Below are 18,135 nucleotides of genomic sequence, written 5' to 3'. Positions count from 1 at the left end.
AAAATAATTTTAGCTAAACTCAGAAAAATACTAAACATATTTTAGTAGCTTTCTATTTGCTTTGGTGAATGAACAACTAAGCTAGCGTGACAGTCTGCTCACACAAACAGCCTTAGATCCCAATTTAATTATTACCTTGTTAATTCATAGGTTTCTCCTAGCAGTGGGTTAAATGGTTTGCCAGTTCTCTCCCACTGAGAAGCTACAGCAGAAACTGCAAACGCAGCTACAGCCTGTAAGGAAGTAAGAACACACTGTTATATTACTCTTCCAAAAAGAAAGCTCTATATATTGCTTAAGGCCAAAATACTGGCAACCCATGGATTATAATACAGAAGTAGGACAATAAAAGCAGTTAATAAACATACCATTCCAAAAGGAGTCATTTTCTGTAGTAAATTTGGCTAGGTTATATTCTGTTCCATGCTTCCCTCTTACCTCTAGAAAGCATGGAGCTACTCAACAAATCAAATTAATGCTTGTGACCTATTTTGGAAAGCTCAGAAGCCTTTGTGTCAACCAGGGCACGAAACGAGCAGGGGGTAGAAGTGCCGCTCTGCTACACAGAGGGCTCGAATCCCGGGAGTTGGACTCGATGATCTCTAAGGTCCCTTCCAACTCGCACAATACTATGATACTATGATACTATGATGAAACAACTTTATTTTAAGGTGATTTAAAGCCACGTTCTCATCTTTACAACACATAAATATCAAAGAGTCACAGCTAAAACAGCCCTGAACAGGCTGAGTGCCTTGGGAAGGTTCGGTAGTTGCACTCCCCCGCTGAAGTATCAAGTAGAAAAGCATCACATGTGACTCATGTCAACCACTATTTAACAAGAAATTGCTCTAGACAGACAATCATAGGTATTCTTACAACAGCACCAGAGAAAGAAGCACACTCAAAAGGAAGTTTACACTAATATGAAAGACCCTTGAGAGAGAAAAACCACTTCTGAACTAACAAGAAGTTGGTAGCTGGGACTTGCCTGCATTCTTTCCAAGGGGTCTGCATGACTACAAGCCTTATTAATGAGGTATATGTGTTCCATATATTCAGTTATCCGTTGAAGGAAACTCAATGGCTCGTTGAAGACAATGGGCATTGTGATCTTAGACAACTCCTGGGTAACAAAAGGACAAGTTAATTTCTTAGACAGAACATGATGTTATCAACTGAGAAAACTAAGAGTTCTGGAAGTAAGCTGTGGGTTAGTTGAGTTGTAGAATGTCTTTTGAAGAATGCTACAAGTCTGTAGTTACCTCCTACTGTGTGTTCTACATAAAAGAAAAGAGGTTAAAATTACTGTACGATGTACAAACCAGCTCATTACAGATATTTAAGTACTACACATTTCTTTGAAATCCTCACATACCTGCATGCATAAAATCTAACTATTTTACTGCAGGTATCTTAAATTATATTTTAAGAGGAACAGTTATACAAAGAATACTATTTGAATTGCTCTAACATATATTAGTGGCTTTATTAAAACAATCTGTTATTTGCATCAATATGTTTCTCATTTCCCATGTGGATACAAGACAGACACAAAGCTTATACAGATTTCCAGCTCCCCTCGTCTTTTACTATGTGCCATCAAATCTGGTTGTTTATTAAAACAGCTGCATTAATGATCGAGCGCTTTCATCTTTTATATGCTTACAGTTTAGTGGAGCAGAGAATGCCATCAGATAGTTAACACAACAGTTTCTTCACACTGTCACAGGCAGTAAGGAAAAGTCACTCCTAGCTAACCCGATTTGGCCAGGCAAATTGTTCTAATAGAGATGACATTCATCCTAACCAAAGGAGTGTTGATGGTACATTTCTCTCTCATAGATGGCATAAGCTAAGTTGGCAAAGTAACTCACTGACCTGCCTGTTGCATTCACTAAGTACTGTGCTGGCAGATCTACAGTAGATATGAATGTCTAAAACCAACAACAAAAAAACAACAACAAAGGGGCGAATGTTGTGTTAATCAAAGCATAATTAACTATATTGTTAGTGACACAGCTCTTATAGGACAGTGTTAGAAACACCAACTCACATGCTCCAACAACTAAAGTGAGTGAAGCAACAGAAGTGCAGTGTAAGATTATGTTCCTTGCAGGAAAAATGCAAAATGCAGCAGGTATATTCTGCATGCAGGTTTTAAGCAATAAATAAAATGAGTCAGAAAACGTACTATCAGCATATTTAATCTAGGCTAACTTACCAGTCCAATGCATTTTTTTAATATGCTCCACACACTAAAATCACTTCTAGAAAACATCGGGGCAGGTAATGATGTCCTGCAATGGGAAAGACAAACAACAACACATCTGTCACTACATGCTCCTTAAACAAAAATATAATTTAATTTACAGGTACAAAATTACTTAGTAAAGGAAACGAAGCATTACTTTCCACTTCACATTGGAAGCAGACAAGTGAAATGTGTGTTCAGTTTCAGAGAAATAGCCTCTTCCTTGGTGAGAACAGTAATGCCCCCAAAAGATCACGAGCCAGCACAGTCATTTCTCATTTCCTACATAGTACTGTGCAATTACCTGTGTCTCTTAATTCCATTTTCTTGAATTTCTGTCTCTCCGTTGTGCTTTCCTGTCCTACTGCTTTGGTGAGGATCTAGATCAAGCATTTCTGCAACTTTATGATTTGCTTCTGAAAACTCTCCTGAAGAATTGTCAGAATCAAAGCCTGTATGGAAAAAAACACACAAAGCAACAACTTTCTTAGGAACCTTATTATGCCACAGAGTGCCACTCACATTTTACAACTCTCATAGCGTACACACACTTACACAGGGCTATTTTATTCTAAAAGGCATCAGAGTGAAGAACTTCTATCAAGTGACCAAATTCCCAAGAGTATTTAGCGCTAAGTGTTGCATTAGAATCAGGCATTCTCATCTATTTTTTCATGCTGCTGAATATAAAACCAATTTAGAATCTTGCAAGCTCTTCAACAGCTCCTAATCGTATTAGCTCCATTTTCTCTTCATTAGAGCTGTGGTGTGATTGCAATAATTTTGTTTAGCTATGTAGTTCTTAAAGACCTTAAAGAAATTAACTTAGCCTACTCACACCATCAGATACAGAGCAGTTAAGGAGGAAAAAATGCCCATTTCACAACCTAGTAGCAAACATCCATATTACTGCAGCAACAGCAATATAGGGTATCTAACGATTTTGCCATCTGTGTGTAGAAACTTCACACATAAGAACCCAAACACATGAGAACAAAAGTCTTCAACTGCTGACCCTGCAGTGCTGAAGCACACAAAACAAACAGGCACCGCTCCAGACAAAAACAACGTGATAAGATGATAGCATTAGGTCATACCTACTCCTCCACTGGTCTCCCCAGAAAACTACTGAAAGCCTACACTGTAAGAAAGGCTGCATGCAATTCAACCTCATCCTTTAAGAGATTAACATGAGATTAGGTAAGGACAACATCACCAAAAGTGGAGCAGAATAGACTTTTGCAAAGAAGATTTCAATACGCGTAAGGACATACAGAAACCTAGAAGTAGTTTGAACATTCCATAGAAGTGTTAGAAAAACAAAAGTACTGGTGAGGGATAGGCCTAGAAAAGAGAAAAATGACAATATTTCGAGGGAGATGTTTTTTAAACTTGGAGATTAATGATGGATTTTTATTGTTATTTTCCATTTATGTTCGTATTCCTTTCATTCCTATTATTACAATCTAGGCAAACACTTTTCTGTGCTGACAGGTACTATCACAAGTAGGTGCAGCCAGTTCTTAAGTTCAGCTGTGATACAGAAAGAATCCCAGATGTTACAAAGCACAGAGTAAAGAAATTAGTTTTGACAAAGATTATTTGAGTTTTAGAGCAAGTAAAACCATGATCTTCTGGCACTAATTTTGTTAAAAATGCAGATGTTAATTGTAACGTTGCATATTAAACCCTCTCCTACATTTTGATGTTACAAGCATGTAATTATAGAGCAATAATGACACCTTAGCAGGTCTTAGTACTTAACTGGAAAATATGATAGTTATGTATAACCAGGTAATGGAAATGAAGATTCATATGAAACACCTGCCTTTAAAAGAAAAGCAACACCTGTCTATCTCCAGTCAACCCACAACAGAAGAATAGCTGTCATTTTTAAATGGCATTTCTAAACACGTATCAGCTTTTTTAGGAACCCATTATGGCACAAGGAAATGGAGAAAGCAAATACTGTAGAGTATAAGGAAATAACGTTGACTAATGAAGTGGGGGAAAAACATATGGGCTTTCAGGCAAACCTGCCCTCAGCCAGAAAGCTGATCAGGCACACACAGCATATGGAACATCATCACACTTAATGGGCATTTTGATGAATTAAAACACGAGGCTTTCCACTATGCTTTCGATCTTCAGTAACAGCTGGCTCATCTGCTACAAGCCCAAACAGAAGTTTTAAAAGCTGCTTCTCAATGTAACTCTAAATATTATAGTTCTGAGAAGAACTATCCAGATGATGTTCTTCACAGAGGAAATACAGACTTGGAATATTTACTGACGTGCTCTGTTATGGTTTTTCTAAGTTCCAGGTCTTTCAAGCTGCCATTAAAGCCTTGAACTTGCAAAACTGAGTATCTGATCTTCAATACAGGCCAGTTTTTGTACTGAAATAAAGCTTCAAAAACTAACTGAATCAAAAAAATTAAAATCAAAAGTCCAGCTTCAACATGTCAAGGATAAAACCAAGCATTTAAAGTCTTCAGTTACCAAAGTCAGACAAACTGGTTACCAGTGCTAATCTATTTCAAGAAATTAAAGAAAAATGACTTGCCAGCAGCTCTAGTTTTCACAGTCCTCTTCTTCCCCATCCTGCAGATGAAACAAGTCCACTAAGCCATGTTACACATCCAGCTATAAGGGAGCAGAGTGGCACAGTACTGAGTGCACCGTACACATGAAGACACAAGACTGCCCTTTCATACAGTCAGCAGCTTCCTCAGGTACTCATTAAGGTTTGTCACTCAAGACAGAATCAAAATAGCAAAGTGGTGAGAACCTTCATACCAAAAAAGGTTCCTTCAGAGTTGGGATAAAACATGCTGGAAGTGTGCAGAGTGAAATAAGAAGTCACTTTTCCTCAGTCAGAAATTATTATCTCTCCACCACTTCCCAAACAAGTTGGTTTTCACACTGCGTGGCCGAATCATGCTGCTTCCAACAGGAGGCAGGCTGAGCTTTCACAACATCTGCAGTACTTCAATACTGGGGCACGATCTGCTGATTCAATCCAAACACGATGAAAATATAGACATTTGGCAGCAGGTACCTCACTTGCTCCTCCCCAGGAGGAAGCAGCAGTTTACAACGAACAAGAGCCAAGCGGTAGGAACAGAAGGGCAACCTGCTCTCAAATAGACTGCACCAGATTGACCTCACAGACACTGAACAGGCTTCCCCAGAACTGCAGGTTAATGTGTAAAAAAGGAAAACAAAAGCTACTCAAGCGTGTCAAAAATAAATTATTACCCTGTAACTAACATACTGTAGCAAGCGTTTTGCTGCTCTGTGCCAATCCTTCTGCAAACCGCTTTGGCAAAAAGACATCGGACAGAATTAATGAAAGATAAGGTCTGATGCAACAAAAGTCAACAGCAGCAGCCTTTAACAAGTTCAGAATGGAATTGATAATCCCAAGGTGATGCGGGCCAAAGCTAAGTGATGAAAGCCATGTGCTGACGTAAAATTGTGAAGAATCTGAATTCATCAATGAGTTTGCCAGGTTTCCTGATCCAGTATCAGAGAAATCTTCCTCCTTTGAGAAAAATCAAACGCTGGGCTACTGAGGAATGACAGACATCACACACAGCATCTCTGAGATGCTCACAGTAAGTACTCAGTCCTGAAGTAAGGGTGTCATGTGTCCAACTAATCAGCAATGACAGTCACCTCTGAACACAAAGCAACTTCACTCTGGAAACTCTTCACCAGCCAAACTGACTCACCAGCTGCACAGTACAGTCCATCCTGGCCATTTACAGGTGTACTCATCACCAAACATCGTTGGGTCAAACCACCTGCCAGGAGGATGACTCCCAACCACACAGCATGCAATGCCATCACATGAAGATGACTTCTGGATATGATGTGGACAGTGTCAGAAGCAGGAAACTTCTTAACCTAAGAGATTAAATCCATCACACCAAAACCCAGAGGTCCAAAGGGCAGATCTCTACTTGAGATGTGGACGTTATCAAGTAATATCTACAGAAATGCTGAGGCCTTCTCAAGGAGTGAACTCACATTTTAAAAGGGAGAACACATTACCTAGGCTAAGACTGCCACAGAATTCTAAAGCACAACTTCCCATGGAGTTTCACTGCCCTGCTAAGCCTGATTTGCTATTTGTAAGGCAGAAACAAGAGTATCCAAATTACTAAAATTAGGGAAGCTGTAGGAACACACTGTAACTCCCACCGAGGAATGCAGAGCCCAGGACAACTGGGGAAGCAAGTGGAGAAGAGCGTGGAGTGCACACTGTTTTCATTTCAGCATGGAAATGAGACGCAGCTGGAGAATGAGCTTGTTCCTGGTAGCCACATCCCAATCATGGATTTAAGGGAAAACCAGCACATGTCTCAAGTTGGCTGCTGCCCATCTACTGCTCTGAGTTAAGGAATGGAGAGTACGCTCAGAAAGAACAAGCTGAGGAGTCTGCCAACAAGGGCATTTTGCTTCCTTAATCAAAATCTGGAACCCAAAATCCTGAAGTTCTTACTGTGGAATTCAAAAGCTTACTGTGACTCAGAAAGGACCTCAATTCTGAGCTTAAACTTCTGGGGTACTGAACGTACACCTAGCTGCTATAGGCACCAGCAGATGAATGCAGAAAGGCATTATTAGTAGTTGTTGTTAGCATCACATTTAGGTATGACCTGAAGAAGTCACAGATACAAAGAAAAAGGTCTAGACTTGACTAGGTGTGTGCAAGTAATGCAACAAATGGACAGTAAGATCTAAAGCATCTACCTGGAAGTAGAGATGGAATATTTGTCTTTATAGGTAGTCTGAAGAGAGAAAGACTCTGAAACATATCCAAACTTAGCACCCCAGTTTAGGCAAATACCTATGTGGATGCTGCAGGGCAATATGTATAAGGGATAAAAAGTTCAGCCACATTTAGTTTCTGAAAATCTGCAGCAGACAAAAAACTGTCCATCAGAAGAGGGCTGGGCTAAGAGCACATCAAGACATCTGATCTTTTGCTTGGAAGCTTCTCTCCTCCCATCACACACTCATGGAAGAGAAAGTTTAGGACAGGACAAGGAGTACTCTCAGATGGACATAGAGCATCCCACTTGTGAGCAGAGCCAGCAAAGAGCGCAAAGCAAAAGCACACCTGATGTACAGTAACTATGAAGCCATTACTTCCTTGAGCATTTGCAGGGCAAATCAACCTTTTGGGGTTAAAGCAAGGAAAACCTAACTACTCAAACAAAGACTCAAACTCTGAGCTATGTATTTCTCCAGTCGGAAACAAAGTAACGCACCAACACCGAAGCTGTCAGTCAGACCTCATACTTAGATGGGCATTTCTGTTCAGCTTTTCAAATTGGAGAATTCCTGGCACATTCACAACAGCAGTTCTAAGCACCTGAAACTATGAGATTACCAAGGACGAACCCAAACGATTCACTGCATTCTCAAGATTTTTCTTTATTTTTTACAGTAAAGACTTTGATTTACAGAAGAATTGCACCACGTAAGGAACTTACATCATTCATCCTTGTTACTTCAGAGAAAAGCACTATTTGATGCACTGCTCCAGAGTGATGCAATTCCCGTTTGCTCTTCTAGAAACAGCACTGGATTGCAAAGCCTTTCAGCTCCCTATCCTGAAAGCATGCTTTTATAGCCATCTGGACAGATGTAGAGAAATATTTCCCTATTTCAATTCTTTGAAATCAGTTTTCCATTAAAATAAACAGAATAACAGTAAAAATAACCTCCAGAAGATATTTTCACCTTTTGAAGGGCCTTAAAAGCATTACTTCTCAAGCTGCTATAAAATTACCTGCATTTTGTGGAGAAATGAAAGCAAGACTCTGGCCCTAAAGAACTACTATAGTGGTAAAATAATAGCCAGCACTGAGCTTTAAAAAATAAAGCTAATATTAAATAAATACATATTTCCAAGGTCAAGTCCAAGCCTTTCTTCTTTTCAGAACACGGTACTACAGGTTTCACAAGAAGCACATTTCCTTCTTTATTCCTTATACATCACCGGTACCTTAACGCACACAATGCAGTTCAGAGCTCCTTTTGTCCCCTCCTCCTTTTTAGCACTATGCCCCCCACTCACCCGTAACGGCATCATAGAACTCTTCTTCACTATTCATCCTTCAGCGTGAAATCTCTGTACAGCCAGCTCAGCTTCCTCTAATGCATCGTTCAACTTGATGTAGAGCTTAAGTGTCTGTACGCTTTTGAAGTCTTCTTTTGCAAATACCCAGCCACTTTAGATGATCTATTTGACAAGACAGGGAAGAAGAATTAGCAGCTTCCATCCTTCTTGCAAGCACAAACACACACACTTGACAAATACTCATTTTCCTATTTCTTCCCATGACAAAAGAAAGCATTGGGTTCTTGCATTCATAAAACAGTCACCATGATTCTGAAGTCCTTCTGAAGATCAGTTCTACCTGCTACGAGAACAACCAACATACTATGACATACTTGTTCTCTCTATATAAAAACATTATGTACACTATTGTAAAATATACTCGACTTATTGGAAGTTACTTATTTCAGACAAGTACAGCGAGGAGGAAGAAAAAGTCAGCTGGCAAAACAGAAATCCCTTCTCAGCTGAAAGATAAACCTCACTGCATTCTTAAACAAGAAAGCTGGGAACAAGAACTTTACCTCACTGTTGCATAAAAATGTAGGGCCTTGCTGCACATCAATGCACTCAGGGACTACTAGGTAAGTTCTGTCAGGTTATTGCTATGAACACTTGAACACACAACAGGAGGTTGTGCTCTCTAGATAGAAAGTGTCAAGAAACAAAACTTTTTCTCACTAGAGCCAAGCACGCTACAAATCACTTACAGATTTATGAAGCATTCCAGCTCTGCATTATGGACAGACTACATTAGATTCATTCCAGATGGTTGGCAATGGTGTAACGTAAACATTTTACTTCACCCATCTTTAGTCAAAGCAGAACAATCAGAACATTTCAGTTCCACTCCTGTGAATGCTCACCAGGTACCAGTGCTGCGCCAGGCACACAGCAATGCCACCAGCTCCCCCAAAACAACCTCAATGTGTCAGCCTCAATTTTTTTCTGATCCTTGAAGATCTCACTGCTTTTGTGCGAGTGGCTTTTCCAGAGTAATTATAACTCGCACAGTTCCATTCCAATTAAGGGAAACAAAGCCAGAAGCACACTCTATTCCTAGTAGAGGAGCTTGCCATGTTTAGAGCCAGTTCCCTCTCTCCTCTCTGCAAGACACCGAATTGCACGATGCCCCCTGAACTTCAACTCTTTTCACCTCGCTGCTCAGCACAAAGCTATGCCAATGCCTCACACGCTGTCCTTCCAACTCCCTGTTCAGGAGGAGGAGCTGAAATAGCCTATTTAACAGCTTCTCCCGGTTAATGAACACAATGTTTATCTTTAAGCATCACACCTCTCAGTGCCAGGTACCCGACTGTCACCTCTTCCTTAGGAACAGCCTACTTTGCTCACCACCAGACGATTTCATACCAATCTGTGCTTCATTAACATCTCAGCTTACACATCATCTTTAGCAGCTTTTCCTTCACAAGTCCTCACCTCCATAAGGGCTGAATTTCACACAACTGCTTCTTTTGCCTATTGCTACACTGCTGTTGCAATTGCTTTCAGCTGAACACAGTTTCCTTCCCTTTTCCTTGTGCAGTCACAGAGCTTTAAGCAAGAAAGCTGAACAAGGCTTATCAGCAATAGATTTGTGACTCAGGTTAGTCAAACTGCCTCACTCTCCCAGGGAAGGATGCAAGAGCTCATAATACTGACACACTACACACAGGGATGAATGAAGACTTCCAGTGCAAGGCTACCAGCAAGTGCTCTGCTTGCAGAAGGAAAAGGAGCAGCAGCTTTGCTTCAAAAAGATGCAGTGCAGGCTGCTGGCAGAAAACCAGAGAAAGGCAGAAACCCTTTAGTAACTGGTTCAAAAGCAGCAGCTAGCCCAGATTTCTGGGTGAACTAAACAGGATGCTGTGTTTCTTCTCTAAACAGCAGCAGAATTAAATACATTGCTCCAAGTGCCTACTTCTAACACAAAATGTACTGCCACAGCTCACAGCAAACAGGCAGGGGAAGCTGTGCTCAGCCCCAGCAGACGGCAGGCTCTGACTGCAGGAGCTGCTCACACTGAAGCTGCAGTCAGCGTCCCTGTGAGCTTCCCAGCCCCACCAGTGAAGTATCACTTCTAGGCCTCCAGTTCTACCATATCTCTGATGAAAACCAATTCTTGTGGACGTAACTGTGTATGCTTTTCAACTCAGAAAGGAGGGAGGGAGAAGAGGGAAAGCACTAGCTTTCTTAGGATTCACCTGCCTACAAGTGTTGCACCCTTCTAAAAAACCGGCAGCTAGAAAGAGATGTGCATGTGTCCAGCACACAGCTGTCTCATGATGAGCACTAAAATTCCTGAATTTTCTCCATTCCCACATCTTTATATCCAGCCCTTGCTTTTTATTCAAGCTCTGGCAGCAGGGCCGCCCTACCACTGATACAGCTCATGCAGTAGGATTCTGTTCCGAAGCAGTTCTACCCACCTGCAACATACGCCAACCAGCTGCCAACCCACCCCTGTTTAATTACACCAAGAGCACACTCTCCCTATCCAAACACATCCTGGCAGGAATGCCAGCATGCCCCAGTCCTCCAGAGGAGGCACTAAGGAATAACAAGTCTGACTTACTGATAATAAGGGCACTGACTACAAAGCCAATGAAGCTTTTCTATGAAAACAACCACCAAATACAAGTGTGGTGACTGCAGGGAAAGACCTGAGTGAACCAGAAGCCCAGGCTGCACTCTGTCCTTGTGATATGCACCTTGTGCCACACCCTGAGCTGATCCTTATTTGAGAATGAGGGTTTGGCCATACACTGTAAGTTACAGACAAGTACCTCAGCTCTCACCTAAAGAATATTCATGGAAGGCACTTTAAGTAATAGGTACAAGTTGTTTTAAGGCGTTAGGAGAATTTTAAAAGGATAAAGCAATGTATTTTGCACCTTAGTGCTCATATTACTTCTTTTCAATTCAGTTCTTTACCTGAGCAGAGATTACCATGAATTTGCACACTCGAACACAGGATGGTATCAGCATTCAGCTCTCGGGAGCCAAAAAGCACGGACTGCTAAAAGCAACAGTGAAAAGTTTCTCTCAACCAGGCTGAAGTGCCAGCAGACAACAACATCCTGTTTGCTTCACGTGCAGCATTTGTGATCCGTATTTCCTCCACACTGCTCGTTTCCACACAAGCAACTGCAGTGAGCAGCTTCCATCCAAACAGCAGCAGAGCTGTCCAAGCACAAGGAGACCCACTGGGGCTTAGGTCTAATCCAGTCCCAGAAAACCTTTCATAAAGCGTAAACAATTTTCACCCTGTTAGTACTGAAGTGTAGGTGAAATCCAAAGCGTGTGCATATGTATGAAACCAGAGGTGTGAAACCCACGGCCAGGGGAGAGGCACTGCCTGATGTCTGCCACTTGCACACTCCAAACCTACACTCCAGGGAAAGAAAAACAATAACCACCAACCAAAAACCAGCAAACCAACGACTGCCTCACTAAGATCTAAGATTCTGGATCCTAACCACTCATACACAGATTAAGAACAAGAAAAAAGCACAACAAAATACCAGGACTTGTCCAGAAATAAACCTGCAAGAGCTAAACATGCCATCCCTGTGATTTTGCTAATGTCACACAGCTAGCTACTCCATACTAACTCGTTCTTCTAGGTTAGTCTTCCACAAAGCCCCTGCTGGTTGACCAGAAGTTACTCCTCCTTAAAGAAACATTTACATTGCTGTAGGAAGGTGAGCTTCCACTGCTGGAGCAGCTCATGGTGCTGGAATGCTGCTCAGCAAGCACGAGGCTGGCTGCTGCAAGGCTGCACCTGCACTCTGCTGCTCCTCCAGGCCTGACACTGAAGCCTCACATCATGCAGCACTCCTGGAAAGCAAATGTGTTCCATTCTGCTTCCTTTACAAATCCTCTCTGATAGCACGCATTTAACCCTGTGAGAAGCACAGACAGCAGCAGGAGGCAGCCAGCACCCAGCCACGCCATCCACCACCAGAGCCAGGAGTGCTTAAGCAAAACCACATATGGAAACAGCCAGCAGTTCTGAAAACAAACCGAGGCTGGCCAGCAAGAGCAGGCTGGGCGTTAGGAGTTCAGCCCAGTGGCATTAGAGTGCCACCAAAGAATTAATGAAGCTGCACATTCATGAGTTTTTTTCACATGTCTAACAAGGTTTTGCTGGATATGAGCTTCCATAGGGAGTTTTAAAACAAATTAAGTTTATTAACTTGAAAGGAGAATACTTGTATAGGGGGAAAAAAAGTTAAAAAGAGTGAAAAATCAAGCGAGGCTTTCATCGTAGAGAAATAATGACAATTTGCTATCAAGTCTCACAATACCACACAGATACTGCCCAAGGGGTGGAACAGAAGGGGCAAAAACCTGCGAGCTCTGAAAGGACCCTCTGTTTTCAGATGTTTGCATGTCTTTAATGGGTCAGAGGGACACAAACTCAAATTAATAGAAACCAGCTTGGTCAGAATGTAAAGTCAGCTTGGTACAAAGGAAAATTAATTCCATGGGCTGTTTAATCCACCTAACAACATATGTGAATAAAATGCAGATTTTCCACTAGCACATCTCCTGGGCTCAGGATTCAGCTTCTGTCCAGAAATGGGCTCCTAAGGAGCCACTGGCAGATCAAATACATACAGCCATCATACCGACACTACAAACAAACAAATAAGCTCACAACCCTCTTAAAACATGACTGGTGAAATAAGAGTCGAGCCCACCTCTTCTCAAGTTGCCAGCTGAAATAAAGCATAGCTGCTGTACTTCAAGGGACAGAAATAAATAGCTTGAACCAGAAGATAAATATTCATGCGCTTTTTCTCCATATATATCTCCTGAAAGCATCAGACTGCAGTGTTTCATCTCTGAATGAAAGCTTCAGCAAGGATGAATCTTAATTGACTCATGAAATTAGGTTACCGACAACAGTGGATCTAAAACATCTATAAAAAATTGCCAAGAAGTCGTTTTAATTGGCAATTTAGATGCCTGCTGTAATTATTATGCACTTGAAATCTCTTCAACCAGCAAACAGCTACACAGATGGCAGAATCCAGAAGTAGATTTTATTTACCAAGCTAGAATTGTTTTTTACTTCCCTGTAATGCAACAAAGGAGTCCAGGCCTAATGAGACTCACTCAGCATCCCCGCTCAAGGAGGGCAGCTTGCTTCTCCGCTCTGTGCAACACTGAGCAGAGGGGCTGGGGGTGAGGGAAAGTCTGGCCTGCTGCCACTGCACAGCTCCTTTGCAGTCTGCAGCTATCCCTGCTGTGGGCCTTAGTACAGCTGGGAGCTGTTAAATGTCCTGAGAACAGAGACGTACCTGCGCCGGCTCTGAAGGGATGGAGCTCATTTTGTTCCTAGCAGTCCTTATTGCTCTATGGTTTGGATCTGCTACCAGAATCTCCCTCCTGTGAGCACCTGCAGTTAAAGAGACTGGGAAGAAATACTGCTAACCCAAATTAACTCTGTGCTCAGCTTTAATAAAGAATCCACCTCGCTATCTGCTTGGCGACATTAACCCTTCTAGATAACAAGAAGGTTGTACAGCTCTCAGAACTACGTTCAAGACAAAATAAAGCAGCGTGTACGCAGTTATTTGTACCTCTAAATATAGGTAACATATTTCTTTTACTATTAAGCATCTCTCAACAGCTTTATCGACGTTCTGCAAAGCCTAGCTAGCACATGTGCACAGGGAAGAAGCTCTGCTCTAACGAATCTAGCAAACAAGCGTGCTGCTGAGCTGACTGTTACATAGGGGTTGGTGAGCTAAACTCTCGGCAGCCTTAACACATGCAAGTTTTTTAACTGGGAATTATTAAAAGGACTCTTGTTCTCACTTGGTCGCACTGGCACACTGCAGGGAGCAGAGCCCCCGCCACCTCATGGCCTGAGCACACACACACCTCAGGATTCACATGCTTGCCTTCACTACACTTTCATACTACCATCAGTTCTGACCTATCACCAAAGCACAATGTGCTGTATTAACAGATTCTTTTGAAAGCCCTAAAAACCAGCTTAAGAGGATGTCAGTGAGCACATAACAAAGTTAGCAGTCAATGAGCATGCAGACCCCTCTGCAACACCTCGAAGCTTCAAACATCCCAGCAGCTCTTACCTAAAGCTGACCAGCAGAGCAGGGCAACCACACTGGGATAGGAAGCCCACAGCTCCAGGCTCACACTAAGTCTATTGCTAAGCATGGATGTACACATCCAGCAGTTTGGGACCATAAGACCAAGAGGGCCGAGATTCAAAGGTTCATATTTCAGTTCTGCAGCTGCAGGAATAATTTGTCTCCCGTGCACACTCCTGTCAGATTTATGGATAATCACAGGAAGAAAACACTATCCAGCCCCCTGCCTTTTCTGAATGGAGGGCAGCTGTAATTCACTGGAAATCTGTCTGATTCAATTATGTGCATAATAAGATGTACTGACAGAATCTGAAGGATCTGTCTAGACAAGCAAATGAATTTCCAGTTGTAACTGTATATATTAAGAAAAGCAAATCTAAGTAAGCTTAGTCTATCCTTATATCTTATTGATCCTGAACATTAAGACGTTATCTTTGTGCACTGAGTCAACAATACGTTTGTGAAGAGTATAACCGAAAGCAACCTAAGTCACATTTGACACATTTTAATTGCTTACTCTTTCCTTGCACAGAGGCTTTCAGACAGAATTACACCATCGTTCACTCTTTCCCACAGTACACTGTTAGGAAATAGAGGTCTGAGATCAAGCATTTTTAACTCCAGATTACATAGTGGTCTATTCCATAAACTAATGATACAAACGAATCTGTATCACATGTAACCTCTGTTTTTTGCAACAGGAAGCATACGAACATCCCTTATCTTTCAAAGCAGCAGATAAACAGTGCCCAGCTTTCTCATGGGTCTCACTTTCCCATTGATTCAGCTAGATGATGCCCCTGTGAGCAGCTGCATTCAAAGCCAGCAATAAAATTCACACCGAGTGCTCCGTATTTAACACACGTTCTCTGTGGGATTGATTTTCTTCCCCCCCAAAAAAAACATCTTAGATATTTCACAGAAAAAAAGACTAACCAGGAAGCATTTAAGAACATCATGTTCACGACAAGGACAGACAGCTCTTTTCAGGTGTCTTTGTGACTCAAGCGACAGTATTTGATGACGAGTGAAGGACCACAAGAAAGCCAGCTTATAAATGGGAGTCCTGGTTACCGAGCAGTCTGATGCAACATCACACTGTCCAAGAATACGTTATTTCAAATATCAGAGATAATGTATTATCTGCTTTAAATAATAATAATAATACACATACTTGCATGTGTCTCTCACTTTTAAACAAAAAGAACTGCCTGGTTGGCACTACAAACAGTTCTTTAAAAATACAGCCTTATCAAAGCAGAAAAGCCTGCTGGTCTATTTTCCAGCCAACAGGAAAATAACAGAAAGCCAAGCTTTCCACCTTTGTTCTAGGTCAGCATGTGTGAAGTTCACACAGTAGAATTCACAAGAAGAAAGGCTCAAAGCATTAACAGTTTCAAACATAAGATCTGTCAGTTTAAGCAGGAGCGTATCACAGAAATGCCCAACAGTTTTAAAGCTGATTTAAAGAAAACACCCAACAGTGAAAATTACCCTCCATGAGCAGTTATCAAATCACAACACTCACACAGATGTTAGCAAACAACTACTTGTACCACACTCTATTTCCTTGCTTGTCAGTATCACTGAAGCCTTTAACCCATGTAAGTCTTCAGCTACTTCCAGGCATAGTTAAGTTATTTAATCACTTTCTCTCCTGAACTTTTGTCTCCCGTTTGCGATGTTTTACTGACACAGCCAAAGAGTTTGTTTTGGAAAAAACAGCGCATGTATTCCTGGACAGCAGATGTTACAGTGCTTCCTTCGGAGCACTCCCTGATGTTACGAGTTCACTAAGAGGTACAGTCAGTTCAGCAAAGCAACATCAAGAACTGCTCCCAATCTCATCCCAGAGTGCCTTCAACTTTCTGTCACGTGGCCATCTGCACGACTTGACAAGTATTTTAAGAATAGCTTTGTTTACAGTAACTGAAACCCAGGGGATTACTGAGGGATAAATCTCTGCTCGGAACGTTTTGCTTCTGTGCTAGTTTAACCAGTTCTCCTGCTTCCAACCCACAGTGCAGGGCTGTAGGTTTGGAAGTTAGGCAAGTGACTGCTTCCAGAAATTGCCCTGAGCTTTTAGGAGTTCGAAAGCATACTGATATGGAGTTTGTACGGCCGTATATATCTGTGGTTGTACACTGCTAGCAGCGTGAGCGCAGAGTTACTGCATTCTTGAAGAATAAATGGGAACTGAATGGAATCGACTCAGAAAAAAAACTATGAGAGACTCACGTCTCTTTCTTTTTGGAAGTTTACGTGAAGGTCACACACTTTAATTGCGAAAATTCACAGTAAATGAAGATTTCTGCTTGCATTGAACGCGCTTTGGTGGTGGGAAATGCAAGACTATGGCTGACAAAAGCCAGAAGGTGATTTCAAAACCAGGTTCTGGCCTGCAATCAGAGCAGAGCTGTTTCAGAAAGGAGCCGAGTCCAAACACACAGATAGCACATCACCACTCGCACCCAAAACAAACCAATGGCAACACACCGTATACCTTTGTGACCATGCAGAAGTTCTGGTGGCATGTTATTTAAGGAGAGGCCTTTTCTCCGTCTGTTTTCCTCATCGTGCTCACTCGTCTCCCTCTCAGCTCTGTAAGAGAAACACATAGCGCCAATCTGCAGCACACAACTCCGGCAACGCTCCCACTGCGCCGTACGGCCCCTGGGGCTCCCGGACCGTACCGAGGCCGAGCCCAGCTCGCACACGCTGGGAACGGAGCAGCCCCAGGGCGCTGCGCTACCCGGATCCGAAACCCGCGGACAACGCGGCGTTCAGCTCCTTGAGCAGCGGCTGAGCCCGGCCGGGCGCTGCCCTTCAGCCTCTTCCCCGCTTTGACTCGGGACAGCCGAGCTCCGCCAGCTCTGCTGAACGCAAAGATAACCAAAGTGCTGTCACAGCTCCCGCCGGCTGCGAGCCCCGCGGCTCCGTGACGGGGAAGGCGGAGCCGTCCGCGCTCCCTCAGCCCGCGGCCTCCGCTCCCCGCAGCCAGGACAGCCCCGGGCCGAGCTGACAGCCCCGCGCAGCCCTCCATGACGGCCGGCACGGCACGAGGACGGGCCCACGCAGCGCCAGACACGCGGGAGAGAGGTGCGGGGCCGCGGACGGGAGCCGGGCCCGGGGCATTACCTGGCACCGCGCTCCCGCGACGGCCCCACCGCAGCACCCCCCGCTCCGCACCGCTGACACCCAGGCGGAAGTGCGGCCCTCGCAGCGGCGGAGTGACGAAGCTCTCCGCCAATCGCGACGCGAGGCCGCGCCCCGGCGGAGGAGAACAGACGAATCGGCGGCCTCGTCCTCCCGTCAGGAGGCGGGAACAATGCTAATCAGGCGCCGAGCTCCGCGGGCCCGGGCCGCACCACAGCGCTAGGGAGACAGCTGGCCAATGGCAGGTGAGGGGGGCGGGGATATGCAAATAAGGAAGGCTCCCATGAGGTCCCGCGGCGCTGGGCCGCCTCTGATGTCCCCAGTTGTACGCAGCACTAGGGCTGTGCTGGTGCCTGCTGGGTGCAGCGCTCTGTGCTGGGAGCTGCTCCTCCATCCCTGCACAGAAGAAACATGCTACCTCTCCGCCGTGCTTGTTCCTACTCGGCCATTAACAGAGGCAG

At 43.4% G+C, this 18,135-nt stretch overlaps 1 protein-coding gene across 5 annotated transcripts in view; it reads right to left on the bottom strand.

The window, feature by feature from the left end:
- The window catches only part of OSBPL2 (oxysterol binding protein like 2), a 29,454-nt gene extending 11,704 nt beyond the window's left edge, over window positions 1–17,750 (bottom strand). The window contains exons 1-8 of one of the 5 annotated variants that reach the window (XM_072349967.1): window positions 17,657–17,730; window positions 17,022–17,119; window positions 13,700–13,797; window positions 8,349–8,513; window positions 2,559–2,706; window positions 2,225–2,300; window positions 992–1,126; window positions 136–233 (exon numbers count right to left, since the gene is read on the bottom strand). In XM_072349967.1, the coding sequence (XP_072206068.1) occupies window positions 136–233; window positions 992–1,126; window positions 2,225–2,300; window positions 2,559–2,706; window positions 8,349–8,385 (494 nt within the window). In that variant the 5' untranslated portion in view covers window positions 8,386–8,513; window positions 13,700–13,797; window positions 17,022–17,119; window positions 17,657–17,730. Of the gene's footprint in view, window positions 1–135; window positions 234–991; window positions 1,127–2,224; window positions 2,301–2,558; window positions 2,707–8,348; window positions 8,514–13,699; window positions 13,798–17,021; window positions 17,156–17,211; window positions 17,442–17,656 lie in introns of those variants that run through there. The other 4 variants (XM_072349966.1, XM_072349968.1, XM_072349969.1 and 1 more) reach the window with 4 other exon arrangements.
- Window positions 17,751–18,135: the final 385 nt, after the last annotated feature.

Source organism: Excalfactoria chinensis, chromosome 15, assembly GCF_039878825.1.
Source record: "Excalfactoria chinensis isolate bCotChi1 chromosome 15, bCotChi1.hap2, whole genome shotgun sequence".
In the NCBI taxonomy this organism is placed as follows: domain Eukaryota; kingdom Metazoa; phylum Chordata; class Aves; order Galliformes; family Phasianidae; genus Excalfactoria; species Excalfactoria chinensis.
The sequence above is the reverse complement of the archived record's forward strand: the minus strand, read 5'-3'. Positions and strand labels throughout refer to the sequence as shown.